Consider the following 17234-nt stretch of genomic DNA (forward strand, 5'->3'; position numbering starts at 1 on the left):
GCCCCAGATACCCGCAGAACAATTCATCATTATACCCTATGGGAATCGGTTTCCACAGGGAATCATGGATTGCCCAGCAGACATTCCCCCCACACACACACACACACACTTTCTGATGACCCTGAAGTGGGGGGAGGGCCTCCAAACTGGGGGATCCCCTGCCCCCACCTGGGGATTGGCAACTCTACTCTTGTCCTTATTCTATATTCTTGCAGCTGCTGCAGAGGTCTGAAAGGATCCCCAGATGTGACTCTGAGCCAGCCGCGGGCGCCCCCTGGTGACGAAACAGGGCACCTGCAAGATCACGAAACCGGCTGCTGACCTTTGCAGTCAATGGGATTGCTCCGATCGCCACCGACAAAAAACTTCAGAGTTGGAAAGTCCTGGATGTTGAATTCCTTCTGAAAATCCTTCTGGTCCGTCACATCTACTTTGCCGAGCCGGACATCCACAGCGGCACTTTTGAGTTCTTCAGCAGCTCTGGCAAACTCCGCAGCCAAGGTCTGAGAAGGCCCAGATAAAGCAATGTCTGCAAAAAACCAAGAAAAAGAAAGGTGAGTGGAAGTCCCTGATACCATTTGGTTGGTTGTGCTCTGAACACTTCTCTGTTCTCTTTCACTCCGTTTTAACCATTGAGGAGAACATCTCAAACTGGAAACTGGGGGCATGCGCAGCTTAAGAGCGGCTTCCAACTTTGTCATTTCACGCAATCGTCATTTTAATCTATGCTATGTGCATTGATAAAACTTTGCCCCTCACCCCCCACCCCAAGCAACTGCTTGCCCTTTCACAGCAGCTGCCCTTTCAAGGACCACCTCTGCCAGAGCTATGGCTGCCCCAAGGCCATTCCAGCAGCTGCAAGTGGAAGAGTGGGGAATCAAACCCGGTTCTCCCGGATAAGAGTCCACCCACTTAACCACTACACCAAACTGGCTCTAAAGAAGCTCTAAAGAAACCCAGGTTCAAATCCACAATTAGCCACAGAAACCTGCTGAGTGACCTTAGACCAGTCACATTGTCTCAGCCTAACCTACCTCACAGGGTGGTTGTGAAGGTAAAGTGGAGATGGAGGAGGAAGAAGACCACAGATTTATGCCCTGCCCTTCTCTCCGAATCAGAGTCTCAGAGTGGCTCACAATCCCCTTTACCTTCCTCCCCCACAACAGACACCCTGTGAGGTGGGTGGGGCTGGAGAGGGCTCTCACAGCAGCTGCCCTTTCAAGGACAACCTCTGCCAGAGCTATGGCTGCCCCAAGGCCATTCCAGCAGCTGCAAGTGGAGGAGTGGGGAATCAAACCTGGTTCTCCCAGATAAGAGTCCGCACACTTCACCACTACACCACACTGGCTCTCCATCATCCCTTGATGCCAAGCCAGCTGGAACTGTATTCCTGTGTATTCCTGCTAAAAAAAAATCCAATCCCAACAAGGTTCTTTTCTGTGTGCCATTTTACTGCTGGGCAATGGTAGAATACCACGCAAAGATTCCTGATCAAACCAGATCCATTATCATATTCAAGAATGTTCTTTTCCAGTGGTTTATCAATATGTGCTTAGAAAAGAGGGCATTTGTTTCCTCAGGGCCAGTGGTAAGTGCACAGACTCTTATCTGGGTGAAGTGGATTTGATTCCCCACTCCTCCACATACACCTGCTGATGTGGTCTTGGGTCAGCCACAAGTTCTCTCAGAAATGTTCTCTCAGGAGCAGTTCTGGGAGAGCTCTCTCAGCCCCACCTACCTCACATGGTGTCTGTCATGGGGAGCAGAAGAGAAAGGAGATTGTAAGCCCCTTTGAGACTCCTTTGGGTATAAATCCAAACTCTTCTTCTAAATTGCCTTTCTGGTACATGTGATGTGTAAGGCAACTTAACGTGTGTGTGTGTGAAACTAAACACAAGACTGAAATGGCACTATATAAAATTCCCAAAATCTGAATAGGAATTAGCCATGTGATTAGTAATCAGTTCAGCAGATGCCAGTAAGACCTCCAATTTTAAAAAAAAATCAGTGAAACCAGCAATAAAGTCTGCAATGAAATCAACAGCAGAAGAACAGATCAGAGTCGTGTTTATCTGTCACACTTATCCCCAGACTGAGGCAGGAATCGGGTCGCCCACCCTGGAGGGTGCGCCACATGTGCCAGCCTGGGGTGATTCTGGATGCTTCATTTTCTGAGGAGGCCCAGGTCGCCATAGTTGCCAGGTCTGCCTTTTTCTATCTTTGCCAGATCAGGCAATTGGCCCCATATCTCTCTTCCCCGGTCGTGGCTACAGTGATCCAAACAAGGGTCATTTCCAGGCTTAATTACTATAATTCACTTTATGTGGGCTAGCCCTTCAGACTGATCTGGAAATTCCAGGTAGTACAGAATGTGGCGGCATCACCTGTATGCTGTCATGCATCCGGCCGGTATTGTGCCAGTTACACCGGCTGCCAATTGAGTACCGGATCCACTTAAAGGTTCTGGTGTTGACTTTTAAAGCCTTACACGGCTGGGGACTGACGTATCTGAAGGACCGCCTCTTCCCAAATGTGCCCTGGAGAGCTTTGCGCTCACTGGACCGACATCTATCAGTTACCTGTGGCCCAAAGGAAGTCCACCTAGCCTCAACCAGGGCCAGGGCTTTCTCTGCCCTGGCTACAGCCTGGTGGAATCAGCTCCCACTGGAGATTCGGGGCCCTGCGGGACCTGTTAGCATTCCTCAAGACCTGTAAAACAGAGCTGTTCTGCCAGGCCTTTGGGTGAGGCAGTGGGCGTCGATCTCAGTTGGCCTACCTGCTGTAATTTCCAACCTAACAGGGAAAGGAAAAAGGGAGAGGTCCCCTGTGCAAGCACCAGTTGTTTTTGACTCTGGGGTGACGTCATATCACAATGTTTTCACTGCAGACTTTTAACGGGGTGGTTTGCCATTGCCTTCCCCGGTCATCTACACTTTCCCCCCAGCAAGCTGGGTACTCATTTGACCGACCTCAGAAGGATGGAAGTGAGTCAACCTCGAGCCGGCTACCTGAAGCAGTTTCCGCTGGAATCGAACTCAGGTCATGAGCAGAGGGTTCCAACTGCAATACTGCAGCTTTACCACTCTGCGCCATGGGGCCCTGTCCAACCTATCAAAGCACTTATTAATTCCATGTATGTGGCTCCAATAGGTCATCCTGAAATTGCTGCTACCTGGGATTTTATTGTTTTAATGATTTTAAATGGATGTAACTTATTGTAATGTAAATGGATGTAAAATTGTACTCAGATCGCAAAGCATGGAGGCATACCATCCACCAGGCTGTCTCTTCCTTTGAGAACACACGCATAGCTGGTCTTGAGGACAAAAGGAGATTGAGGAAAAATCGCACTGCTACAGCACCAACCCCAAATCAGACTTTTCCCTGCAGCTACTGTGGCCGGATCTGCCTCTCCCGCATTGGTCTTGTCAGCCACCAGCGAGCCTGCAGCAGACGTGGACTACTGCACCCTTCTTAAATCTTCATTCGCAAAGTCAAGCTGAGAGAGAGAGGATGTAAAATTGTAATGAATTTTGTTTCTGTTGTTGTCGGGGGAGGGTTTTGTAGAAAAAGCCCAGCAGGAACTCATTTGCATATAAGACCACACCCCCTTGATGCCAAGCCAGCTGGAACTGTATTCCTGTGCGTTCCTGCTAAAAAAAATGCCCTGGTTGTTGTGATCCACCCTGGGCCCACCTGGGGAGGGAGGAATAAAAACCCCAAAATAAAAAATAAACAAGAGCTTTCCCTCCCCCCCCAGTTTTGTCCTCACAATAACCCTATGAGGTCAGTTAAGCTAACTAGGCAAAGGTCACCCAATGGGTTTCATGGCTGGGGAGGGGGGTGTTGAACAGAGGCCTCCCAAGCTATACCGCACCAGTGCTGTCAGGTGACCAGTTCAACAAATGCCCTCCTGAACAGAATGGTGTTTGAAAAGCTCCAAAAGGCCTAGAGTTGGGGAGGGCTTCCAAGATCTGAGGGTCACAGCCTCCGAAGCCCTGTCTGGCATGCCTTCCCAGCTGTTAGCAAGAGCAGACAGACTTCTGTAGCTGATCTCAGACTACAGGCAGGTTCGCATGCGCAAGCAGTCTTCAACTGCCTTGTTCTGAAAGAAAGAAAGAAAGAAAGAAAGAAAGAAAGAAAGAAAGAAAGAAAGAAAGAAAGAAAGAAAGAAAGAAAGAAAGAAAGAAAGAAAGAAAGAAAGAAAGAAAGAAAACCAGTGGAGAAGAGCAGTACTGCCGCATTACCATTTGGGCATGTGTTGGATTCTTGCAGCCATTCTGAAGGAGCTAATGCATTCCTAGGGCCATCCCATGTCACTCCTTTAACTACATTTTCCCATCTTGTGGTGGGGAAGAGATGGATGAGGAGCCATACAGAAGCAGCTAGTATCCCTCATATTTTCTTGTGATTAGCTGCCCTCAATCCGGAGTTTAATTAGATCAAGGCCTTTTAATGCTGCAGTAATCTGCAAAGAACACTTACAAGGGTCAGCTAGCTTGGCTTCACTTGGTGTTATCGTTGAAAAGTTCTCCAGTCGATTAGCTTTCATTACTGTTTAATCGAGAGATAAGAATAAGAGAAACTAGAATTGGCTGCCCTCCCTTGACCAAAAGAGATTGGCTTTAACAATAAATTTGCCTTGGGGGGAAAAAAAAACCCAGATTCCTGGCTGTGTTGTAGACCGAAGTCCAAACCTTTCCTTGAACCAGCGCAGGCAACAGGCAAGAGTTTTTATGTGGTTCTGCTACTGAGACTAACTGGATCGTGGCTGGTTTGTCCTGAATGTAAACAGACTCTCTGCCAGCATTGAGTCCTGATGAAGCCAGTGAGTGGCCTTCCCAGTGAGGAAAAAATGAGTAGCTGCAGGCAGGCCACACATTGGTCGGTCTCTTGCCACTTCCGCACAGCCAAGCATGTGCTTTCCTTCAGCCTGTGGGGCCTCCCAGTGGTTCATCATCCAGCTGATGGACTCCTTAGGCTGAAGACAGGCTTCATACTTGGCTGAGCAGAGTGGCCCGTCAGGATCCATGAAAGAGTTTAGCACTCTTGAGCTGAACCCACAGAAACTGTTCATTAAGATGGACCGGTTAAAACAAGGGTGTCAAACATGTGGCCTGGGGGCCGAATTTGACTCCCAGAGGGCTCCTATCAGGCTCCCGAGGAACTGGCTGTCATTTGCTTCCTTCTCCCGCCAGTTTGGAGTAGTGGTTAAGTGCACGGACTCTCATCTGGGAGAACCGGGTTGGATTCCCCACTCCTCCACTTGCAGCTGCTGGAATGGCCTTGGGTCAACCATAGCTCTTGTAGGAGTTGTCCTTGAAAGGGCAGCTGCTGTGAAAGATCTCTCAGCCCCACCCACCTCACAGGGTGTCTGTTGTGGGGGAGGAAGGTAAAGGAGATTGTGAGCCACTCTGAGACTCTGGGATTTGGAATGGAGGATGGGATATAAATCCAATATCATCATTATCTTCTTCTCCTCCTCCTTCTTCTTTTGCTTCCTTCTTCATCACAGCTTGCTTTGCCAGGTTTGCTCAGTTGCATAGGAGCTACAGATGAAGGGGGGAGGCACAGCTTGTTTTGCCAAGCTCTCTCAATCACACAGCAGAGCTACTGAACCAAGCCTCTCTTCCTTCTATTGGCTGAGGCTCCTCCTCCACCAGTCCCGTGTCAAGCATGGTAAAATTCCATTGGTAATTGATTGTTTTAGGGTCCTCCATAAAACTGGTCTGTGAAATATCATGGAGGACCAAGGTCTGTTAGCTCTGTTATTCTTTCCCCTCCCCCTTCTTGCTTTATTGCTGGCAAAGTAGAAGTTGAGAGAAACAAAACTAATTTGAGAAAAAGTAATCAGCACCTTCCCATACATTCCTGTTAGGGAGTGTGACACATCTGGGGAAAGCAAGGACAGCGTCCTGATAACGGCATGAGAATGTAGACATTTATGATCGTTTATGTGTGAGAGCACATCCCTCGCCCCCACCTTTTGGAATCCTTTTGAAGTTAGCCTTAAAAGTATTGTATCAATGTATCTTTAGCATCACTCTCAAGAATCTGTTACACTGAAAGTATCGGTCTATCAATAAACATAGTCTTGTATCAAACCCGACTCATCATTGAACCCACATGCTTGACATTTTGAGAGTGATCCTGTAAGAAGTTTAACCGCCCTGGCAACTTTATAACCGAATGGCTGAAAAGATTCCAGTGAGCAGTGAACTTTCAGAACCTGAGGAAGGGGCGAGAGCACCAACACTGCCGTGGCATGTGCTGGACGCCCGGAGAGTCGCTGGAAAGGGCTCCCCTCTCCATATTCAACAACTCTTGGTCACCCCGCACCAGTGGCAACCGCGTACCTCTACCACCACGATGGATGAGGCGCTGGTGCGCATAGATGCCATCCTAACCAGGCACATGCGTCGGGTGAAGATGGCCAACAGAGAGGGCGAGGCGGCCGAGCCTGGAGAGGAGGGGAGTGCAGCAGCGACCGGCGCAAAAGTCGATCCACCTCTGGCAGAGGTGGAAGTGGTTGGGACCCACAAAATAATGGGCCCAAGGGAGGAGGAAGACGAGATTGCTCGAGAATTCCGCTCGATGGTAAGAAAGAAAGTCGAAGAGGTCACCAAAGGGTTGCAGGATGAGATGCAAGCGATGACCACCATGATGGCCGGAGACTTCAACAGGCAAGTCCACCGGATTCTGAGGACGACTGACCCGAGAAGAGCCCCGCAACCGCCTGCGGCTAGACCCTCGACAATACCGCCACGGGCGCAACTGGAGGCACCCCTGGCCCCTCGAGAAGGCGGTCGAGGAAGGGAGTTGGAAGCCACCTTTGACGGGGACCCTGAAGAAGTGGAGTACTTCATGATCCAGGCCAATTGCTACATGCACTATTGGGGGAACACCTCCCCTGATGAGTTTAGTCGTGTGGACTGTCTGGGATCAAAGCTGAAGGGGGCTGCAAAAAAATGGTACGTGAGTCTGTATGAGGCCATGAGCCCGGAACTGGCCGACGTGGCCACTTTCCTCCAAGCCTTGCTGGCCCAGTATGAGGACCCCCTGCAGGAGACCAACGCGCTGGCCACCCTGAGGGACATACAACAAGGCTCTAAGTCGATCCGTGAATATGCGGCCAAGTTCCGCACCAACGCGGCTAAAGTGATGGGGTGGAGTGAGCTGATGAAGATTGAGCATTTCACCCGGGGGCTGAATGCTAGTGTCCCGGATCGAGCCCTGCAGCAAGCGAGGCCAACCACCCTAATGGGGTGGATACAGCTGGTGGGAGAGGTGGAGACCAACATGAAGAGAGTAGCCATGCAGCACCAGCAGCAGAGCGGCAAGTCGGGCCGTGACCAGAAACCAGGGGTGAAGACGGAGGCGAAGAAGACCCAAGTGGGAGGAGGAGCTGGGAAGTCTCCGGCAACTCGCAAGTGTTTTCGGTGCGGGGACCCAAACCACTTGGCCAGTGGCTGTCCGAACCCCCCTAGGCCACCATCTACCACCACCAAGACAAGCACTCCGACTCCTAAGAAGCAAACCGGCTGCCCTAAGGATGCGGCGAAGAGCAGCACGGCCATGAGCTCGATGCCTGATGAGGAGACCATCGTCATCGATGAGCTGAGTGAGATCTTCTGGGAGGACGAGCCGGCGGGAAACGAGGATGACCTGCTCTAAACGGTGCCAGTCAGAAGGTTGCCGACGAACCAGCACCACTCAGGGTGAGAGTAACGGGGTCGCTATATTTTGTGCCAGTAATTTTGCTAAACAGCAGACTCAAGAGGTTCGTGCAGGTGAAAGCTTTGATTGACTCGGGGTGCACGAGAGACATAATCACCCGTAAGCTGGTGGACACGTTGGGGCTTCCCACAACGGCTTTGCCGCATCCCATCCAGTTTGAGCAAATGGATGGGTCAGTGATGAGGGGGGAGCCATGCGTGTTAGAGACTCAATTAGTACCGGTGGGCATTAAAGACCACTGGGACCAGGAGGCTTTTATAATAACTCCCTCATCCTCTTACGATGTAGTGTTGGGAGTAGGATGGCTAGCCAAGCACGAGCCAGACATTCGATGGGGAGACCAGACAATAGAGTTCAATGATATGAGATGTCTGGCCCATCATTGGAATAAGGAGTGGGGCCCCAATCCGCTGCCCCGAAATGAGAAGGTTTGCTTGACAATGGAGGAAGTCCAGACGATCCCTAAGGCTTATCGAGACTTAAGGGGGGTGTTCAGTGAACAGGGAGCTGATGAACTCCCACCCCATAGGGACACGGACTGTGCCATCGAATTGATCCCAGGACAGACCCTGCCCTAAGGCCAAGCTGTACTCAATGGGGTGGGCTGAAAAGGTGGAACTGAGGAAGTTCCTAGATAAGAACCTGAAGAGAGGCTTTATACGACCCGCCATGGCCCCCCATGCAGCCCCCGTCATCTTTAGGAAAAAGAAGGACGGCTCGCTTAGACTTTGTACTGATTTTCAGGGGATCAATGGGATTTCCACTTCCAATGCCTACCCAATACCCCTCATCAAGGACTTACTCAGTACTGTGTTGGAGGGGAGGGTCTTTATGTCAGAACTGGAGAACTTCAGACAAGACGCGTTACTTTGTTTCAAAAGTTGAAGCGTTTATTGAGAACTACATTCAGTGGAGAAGCAAATTGACTCTGATAACCAGTGTGGCTATCGGTGCATTCTTTATACAGGGGTAACAGAAACAATAGACCTTATTCTCACACTTCGGGAGACAGTTGTCTGTTCCCAGGCCTCTTATCTACAAGGCGGAGGAAGGAACCCTGCTGCTTTGCTCTGGCAATCCAGCTTCAAAGGACACCTGCAGATACTTCCCAGAACCCCTCAGTGATTTGGGTTTGTTTGAAATGCAAAGGCATTTGGTTAGTGGGCATAAAGGCAAAAGTACTTGGTTAGTAAACATTTCCAACATGGAGTAGGTCAGGCTAACATTACTAGGTTCAGCATATAGGAAAGTTACAAGTTCTGACAGTTTACTAAGCTGGACTTGAGAGATGCATACTTCAGGGTGCGCATCAAGGAGGCGGACGAGTGGAAAACGGCATTCAATACACCAATGGGACAATTTGAGTACCTAGTGATGCCATTTGGGTTACAAGGAGCGCCGGGAGTGTTCATGAACTTTATCAATGAAGTGCTAAGAGAATATTTGTTTAAAGGGGTGTGGTGGTGTACCTAGATGACATAATTATCTATTCACAAGACCTCCAATCGCATGTGAAACTAGTGAGGTCCTCAGTACACTGCTAAAGCATAAGTTGTATGCTAAGTTGTCAAAATGTGAGTTCCACAAGACCGAACTCGACTATTTGGGTTTCAGAGTATCTGGGCAGGGGTTGGACATGGACCCAAGTAAGGTTCAAGCAGTACTAGATTGGGCTCCCCCGAGGACACGTAGACAGCTCCAGTCATTCCTCAGGTTCGCAAATTTTTACCGTACCTTCATACCGGGGTTCACCCAAATAATGTTGCCCCTCACTGAGTTATTGAAAACAAAGGGGAAGGGTCCAGACTCCAAAAAAGGAGGTAGTGGACTCCTTGATCTCCCCCTCTCAAGTAGCTGCCATGGTAACCACACGATCCAAAGCAAGGCAGAATCTTCAAGCGGAGAAGTGGGGGGTGGGGAACGACTGGCCACAGAGACCGAAAAGGAAGGCGAAGACCGCCCGGGTGAAGTACAAAAGGGAGAGGATGGGTTCTGGTATAAAGATGGCAAACTTTACGTCCCTAAGAGCCTCCGCTCAGAGGTCCTGCAATTTTGCCATTCCAACAAGCTAGTTGGGCACTTTGGGTATGTGAAGACACTGCACCTAATTAACAGGCAGTTCTGGTGGCATCTATGAAAAAGGACATTTCTGAGTTTGTGGCTTCTTGCCCCATTTGCTTAATGGCTAAGAGAAGAGGGGGGAAGCCCCCTGGGTTATTGAAGCCTCTAGAAACAGCTACACGTCCTTGGTCTGTAGTGTCAATGGATTTCATAGACGAACTACCAGCCTCACAAGGGAAAACTGTAATTCTGATAGTAGTGGACACCTTTTCCAAACAGGCACACTTCATTCCTTGTGCGCAATTGCCATCTGCTAAGAGACTAGCTTATTTGTTTTTCCATCATATTGTAAAACTCCACTCCTTCCCCGATAAGATCATTAGTGACAGAGGCCCACAGTTGGTTGCCAACTTCTGGTGGGAGTTTTGCAAACTGATGGGTATAGAACAAGGGTTGAGCTTAGCTTACCTTCCACGGACAGACGGAACGGGTGAATGCGCTTTTAGAACAGTATTTACGGTGTTATGTGAATCACCAACAGTCTAATTGGGTGGACCTCTTGCTGTTTGCCAAATATGGTTACAACAACAGTGTGCATAGCTCAACCAAAGCTTCCCCGTTTCAGATTGTAAATGGGTACGAAGGCAAGCTTGTCCCATTGTTGCCGGGGGGAGAGCGAGCCCGGGACCCCACCTCTTTCAAGCAATGGTGGGGCAAATTGGAGGGCAGCTGGAAGGGGATCCAAGAGAACCTAGAACTGGCCAAGGAAGCTTATAAAAAACAATATGATAAATCCCATGTGCCCGTGTGGGATTTCCAAGTGGGGGATTCTGTGTTTGTGTCAACAAAAAACCTTCCACTGAATCAGCCTTCAAAGAAGCTGGCTTATAGATTTCTGGATCCATTCAAAATCAAAAGGGTAATCAATAAAGTGACAGTAGAACTGGAGTTACCCAAGATGTTTAGTAAAATACACCCTGTCTTTCATTGAAGTCTTTTGCAAAGAGACCCGGGTGGTACTCCTTGGCACCCTCGACCGCTAGCTCCACAACCTATCCAGATTGGGAATCAGAGTCATCATGAAGTACAAGAAATTTTAGATGCTAAAGTGAAGCGTGGAGTGTTGTACTACCTGATTAAGTGGAAACATTTCCCTGCCAGCCAAAATGAATGGGTAGCAGAACAAAATGTCTTAGCCCCTGATTTGATAAACAAATTTTATAAAGCATTCCCTCAAAAACCCCGATGCTGATGTTAAGGGGGGCAGTATGTCAAGCATGGTAAAATTCCATTGGTAATTGATTGTTTTAGGGTCCTCCATAAAACTGGTCTGTGAAATATCATGGAGGACCAAAGTCTGTTAGCTCTGTTATTCTTTCCCCTTCCCCTTCTTGCTTTATTGCTGGCAAAGTAGAAGTAGAGAGAAACAAAACTAATTTGAGAAAAAGTAATCAGCACCTTCCCATACATTCCTGCTAGGGAGTGCTACACATCTGGGGAAAGCAAGGACGGAGTCCTGATAACACCATGAGAATGCAGACATCTATGATCGTTTATGTGTGAGAGCACATTCCTCGCCCCCACCTTTTGGAATCCTTTTGAAGTTAGCCTTAAAAGTATTGTATCAATGTATCTGTAGCATCACTCTCAAGAATCTGTTACACTGAAAGTATCGGTCTATCAATAAACGTAGTCTTGTATCAAACCCGACTCGTCATTGAACCCGCATGCTTGACACCCTGGGGAGGGAAGGAAAGAGCCAAGCTTCTTTTGCCCAGTTCCCTGGATCCCATGGGAGAAATACAAAGAAAGCACCTTTAAGACCAACGAGTGCTAATGTTTTAAGCGTGTTCTAAGTTTGCTGGGGGAAAGTGTAGATGACTGGGGAAGGCAATGGCAAACCACCCTGTAAAAAGTCTACTGTGAAAACATGAAAGCAACGTCACCCCAGAGTCGGAAACGACTGGTGCTTGCACAGGGGACCTTTCCTTTCCTAAGTTTCTTTTTTAAAAAATCTTTGTGTTTGTGTCCTTTATAAAGTTTATATCTCTGCTAGCTAATCTTAAATAGGTACACACATGGCCCGGCCTGACATGGCCCAACAAAGTCTCATTTATGTCAGATCCGGCCCTCATAGCTAATGAGTTTGACACCCCTGAAAAGTTACCAAGCATCTCGGCACGGTGAGCATGTGGTGCAAAGCTGGGATTCTATTCTCCTAGGAGCTGTCACTCATTCACACGGAACAGCCCCACTTCCACCCTTGGCATCTCCAAATGAGAGAATCTCTGATTGCCAGTCAGAGCATTTGTCTTTGCTTGGGACCTGGAAGAGCTGCTGCCAGTCAGAGCAGACAATGCTGAGCGAGAGGGACCAGTCCATCAGTCTTGGAAGGCTTCACTATCGAAACATATGACTTTCTATAGCTCTTCTTGAAGAAGTCCGCCTGTTGCATAACTATACAAAGGCCCAGTCCCGGCCTGTCACTTCCATTACACTTTTGATTAATTGCTGGGAGGTTTTAATCTTTTCATCTTCACTCGCTGATCAGTCAAAAACCCTGGAACATTTATTTTCATAATTATCACGAGCCTTCCATTAATCTTCATACCAGCACCGCTTTATAAGCGGCCTCCTTTTCATATTAATTATTGCATCGAAAGTAGAGAGAAGAACTCAAAAGACAAAGATTTTGATCTCTGCAGAGCATTCGCACAATGAGAGGAACCAGCCCCATCACGCTGATGAAACCTCAGTTTTTGAAGGGTTTGGGAGAGTCAGTATCCCTGGATTTTTGGACCGATTTGCACATCTTTTGTCCATATGAGCAGTCCAATAACAGGAGACCTTTTCCACCCTCCCCTTTAGGCTTCCCTCCTGGCCAAGGGGGAAAAACTGGGCAACAAGGTGGTTGCTGACTCTGGTGGCTGCCATCGCTTGACACCCCAACATTTCAGCTTTGTGTCATTCTTTGCACAGTTTTTATTGTGGGTACTACCTTGCTTGCATTGCATTGAATTCGAATTTTGTAATCCAAACTGTTGCATTCCCCTCCCCAAGTTTAGGTAATCTAGTTTATGACATGTCTTATGCTGTTTTCCTTAACGGTATTTAAGTTTTGTAATCCGCCATGAGCCTCAGCAAGAAAGGCAGAGTATAAATAAATGAAATGAGATAATTATCCAAAGGCTTGAAAAGCCATCTCCTTGCATTTAACAAGATGTTTTTAAATAGGATTAATTGTTCGCCAAACATTCTCAAATGTGCTGAATTAGAAAAAAGCAGATCTTCTTTGGGATTGAAAGCGTTGGAGCAACTGGTTGGTCAGTGTGTGAAACAGAATATTTGGACTAGATGGGCCTCTAGTCTGATCCAGCAGGGCTCTTCTCATGTTCTTAGGAGGCCCTGTTTTGTTTGCATTGCTAATAAAAACCCTTTGCCAAAGCTGAAATGTTGGGGTGTCAAGCGATGGCACCACAAGATCCAGAATCAGCAGCCACCTTGTTGCCCAGTTTTTCCCCCTTGGCCAGGAGGGAAGCCTAAAGGGGAGGGTGGAAAAGGTCTCTGGTTCCAGGTCATTGCCCCATATCAAAGTCAGACTTTGCTCTCTGCCCGGTGAGCAGTTCACACTGCTAGCCTGCCCGTTTCAAGAGATATCAGTGAATGGGCTTTGGATTAAAAAGCAGGTATCCAAGATCTGTAGAACACAACCAAGTTTCTTTTGAAAACTACAGGAAGGAAAACCAATCCTTTCCCCACTTCCAGAGACCCAGAAGACTGGTAAGTACAATACAATGAGGTGGTGGATTTTTCATCATTAGAAGTTTTAAAGTATCAATCGGAAAACTACCTGGGGATATTATAGTTGTAGTTCTCATGTTGGCAGGGGGTTGAACTGGGTGACCCTGGTGGTCCTTTCCAATTCTGAGATCAAATAAATAAATGCATGAGCAAGGCACATGACCAAGAAGAGCAGGAAAGAGGCCAGTTATGTAAAGAGGTCACGACTGGTAGATCTGGCATAATGATTCCGGAGATGAACGTGTTCTGGAGATTTTGCAGCGACTGGACTGACATTTGCCGTGAATCTAGAATGGCTGGCCTGTGTTTTGTCAATCAGTAAAGTATTTGTTGAAAATTTCCTGACCTCAAAAAACCCTTCCCCCCCCCCACTATTTACACTTCAAAGGAACATGTGTTGCAGAGGATTCTAGGATACTTTGGGGATGCCCTCTCTGCTGACGCAGGCCACTGGGCTCATAGTCAGGGACCATTAGTAATCTTCTTCCCCCAAATTCTTCTCCTCACCTCTAGATTTCTCAGTTTTGAACTATGTAAGCCAAAATGCCCTCAAAATGAGGTTGGGGAATTGTCAGGTGGGCACCTGGCTTAATAGGATCTTTTATCTGTGTATACAGGATTCCACGTCCAGAAATTAATGCTTAAATTTATCAGGGACACTAATTAAGTAAAAACAATTAAAATTTATTCCAGAAAAATATAGGCTTACATACAAGACAAGTAATTCACAAAACAAACATAGAGTCCTAAGAAAAATAGAGAGAGATGTAGAGACAACACATGGGTAGACAAACAGGGTGATAATTACCGATCATAGTCTTCAAGGAAGGCCCCAATGGCGACGAAAGAGGACGGGGGAAATGGACCCAAAACTGTGGCCAGAATCGGGGCTGGATCTAGACAGCGGAACTGGGGTACTGCTAGATGCACACGTGTGGGGAGCTGTGTCACAGGTTATAAAGACTACCTTGAGCCCTTAGGGGATGGGAGGTACAGGGGTGGAAAAAGGGGAGGCTCTGCAGTGACCATAAGGGCTGGACTTCTGCAGTAGCCAATAGTAAATTAATTGGTGGCACCTAATTGGGTGCCCATAACTGACCAATGAACAAGCTTGGGTCCTGGTTACCTGGTTGGACTTTCAGGTTACAATGGACCAGAGTGGGGATGCTCCAGGATGACAGTCGGGGAGAAGAATGGGGGAAATCACTGGGTGGAGGTGTGCTTGAGTTTACTAAACTTATCTAAAAAGGTGACAATAGATGGCCAAATTGCTACCTAAGGTAACACCCGGTTTATACAAAGGAACTTGGCTCACTGAAGATGGTCTTCCTCTTCTTCAGTCTTCTCTTGGCACCAGTCTTTGTCTTGAGTTCCGCTAGACAAAGGCTTAGGTAGTCTGACAGGGTCCATGCCTAAAATAAGCTTGATGGCTCTTATGCAGAAGTTGAAGCAGCTGTTGGATACGTGAGTCTCTTGCTTTGCTGTAATGGAGTCAGGAAAGCAAGATGGATTCTGGTGGTGTTAGCCTTTGGTTCATGGAAACAGGCTAGAAACTGTTTGCCTGAACAGTTCATGGCGGCATGGCTTCTTCCACTGCAGCGGCCAAGACTGGGAACGCAAGGAGCAGCTGGAAGCTCGTCTGTAGTTCTGGCTAACACCCATCCAGAGATGTAGAATGCTACTGCAAAGCTGAGGCTTATAATATCCACATAAGCCTTAGAAACCGTGGGCAAAGTCCACTTCTTAGAGCAGATGTGTGCGAGTCAAAACTCCAGGCACCCTGGCAACCATACTGGTGATCACGATGTCCATGTGTATGGAAAGTAGGAGGCTTTTTCTTACAACTATCAGGGCAGATTTCCAAAGTGCAGCCAAAAGGCATTAAGAATCTTCCATTCTGTATTTTCATTACCAGTATGGCACAACGTTCGGTTCATTTACACTTCCCCCCCCTTTCTCTGCATGACCAAAGGACACGTGTGGCAATAAAACGTTACAGAATACAATCTTGATGTGAATGGTCCTATCAAGTTTCTTCGGGGTGGGATGTTACCAATGTACAGGTGCATAAAGATCTTTCTGCACTAAAAGGATCTTTATGTGATCCTACAATCATTTCAAGATATATATATTTTTTGCAACATTTAACCTGTGTGCACATGTGCTTCAGCAATATATGGGAGGGAAAGAAAAAATGACATATGGGAACCATGGTGCCACACCAACAGCATATGTGGGTGTCAGACGTTGGAACTTCAAATGAAAACGAATCATTTTGTTTCAAAATTAATCCATATATTTGAGAACAAGCGGTCTGGGATAGAAGCAGGTTGAGTTTGATACATTCCAAGGCTATGCCTGGTATTTTGTAGAGTACATGAAAGCAAAACAATAAAACCATTCTCACACCTCGAGAGACAGTTGTCTGTTCCCATATTTCCTCCCTTTGCGGTTAGCAACTGTCTCCTGTTTGAAATGCAGATCTCTGTTCCCAGGGTTAGTAATAGCATACAAGATGGCGTTAGTTAGGGCAAGTGAACACATCTACTTAAGGCACAGCTAGGTCTAAGTTACAATGTCTGACAGTGGGAACCACAGTTTAAAAGTTGTGGAGAAATGTTGTCTGCTTTGATCTACATCCCTCTGTTGGGAGTTCTGGGCCTCCCATTCATTCCACAGAGTTTCTCTGCTGGAAAAAAGGTCAGGGAATGGAAGAGAGTTTAACTGATCCCCAGCCTCCCCATTGAGTTGATGGCTTTCTCAAGCACCCAGTACTAAAGGTTTGGTTGTGCAGAGTACAAGCAAAGAATCACCTCACCTGTTGGTACAAAGGTGACACCTAGGAGGAAACAGATGTGGAGAAGGACTGACTTAAGGGGGTTGGCAAAGAGAGGAGACAGATTACGTGGGCACAAGAGGAATGGGGTCCATTTTTGCTGATTCCATTCAGGGATAATTTGCAGGAAAGAGGTCTCACATCCGGGCTCCATCTTGATGGCTGCCATGACCACAGTGAGCTAGCGAAGGGACGAGTCTCTAGGACAGGTAATGGATGATGGATAGGATGCTATAATTTTAAAAGTAAAGAGCCCACCCTAAAATAACAACAGTTGGGATGTGTCTAGAGGAGGGACAGAAGGACATGTGTATGCACCTGAATTACTTGATCCACTGCTGTGCCTCGGACATTTTATTTTAAACAACTTTATTTGCTTATAGAACCTTTGTTCTCCATAATCATGTTAAGCCCCATTCAAGCATGTTACTTAAAAGTGCCAGGAGGCGGCTGGTTGATTAGGGTTGCCAAGTCCCCTGCAGCCTCTGGTACCAATAGGTACCTTGAGTTTTCTCTCCCAAATTGCTAGAGTGTCCAGGAAAACCATAGAGTTCCCTTGGAAGCTCCTAGAGCAGCTGGCATGCGACGTCACCAGCGTAATGACATCACTGCAAGTGACATCATTGCACCGGCGACATCGGGGGAGGATCCCCCACTGGCCCAATGCGGGCCAGCGGGTTGGGAACCTCCCGGACGGGGAAATTCCCGCCAGGCCCAGGAACTTGGCAGCCCTATGGTCAATAAATTGTTAGATCCCCTGAGAGCGCAAATGTATTAAGCTATCCCTGCACTGTGGCAG

The 17234-nt window shown here is 47.7% G+C and overlaps 1 protein-coding gene across 2 annotated transcripts in view; it reads right to left on the reverse strand.

The window, feature by feature from the left end:
• PDILT (protein disulfide isomerase like, testis expressed) overlaps window positions 1–17234 on the reverse strand; it is a 243169-nt gene that overhangs the window by 223497 nt on the left and 2438 nt on the right. For both annotated transcript variants that reach the window (XM_060260912.1, XM_060260911.1), the window contains exon 2: window positions 323–529. In XM_060260912.1, coding sequence (XP_060116895.1) covers window positions 323–529 — 207 coding nt within the window. The remainder of the gene's footprint in view (window positions 1–322; window positions 530–17234) is intronic.

Source organism: Heteronotia binoei, chromosome 20 (genome assembly GCF_032191835.1).
Source record: "Heteronotia binoei isolate CCM8104 ecotype False Entrance Well chromosome 20, APGP_CSIRO_Hbin_v1, whole genome shotgun sequence".
NCBI lineage: Eukaryota > Metazoa > Chordata > Lepidosauria > Squamata > Gekkonidae > Heteronotia > Heteronotia binoei.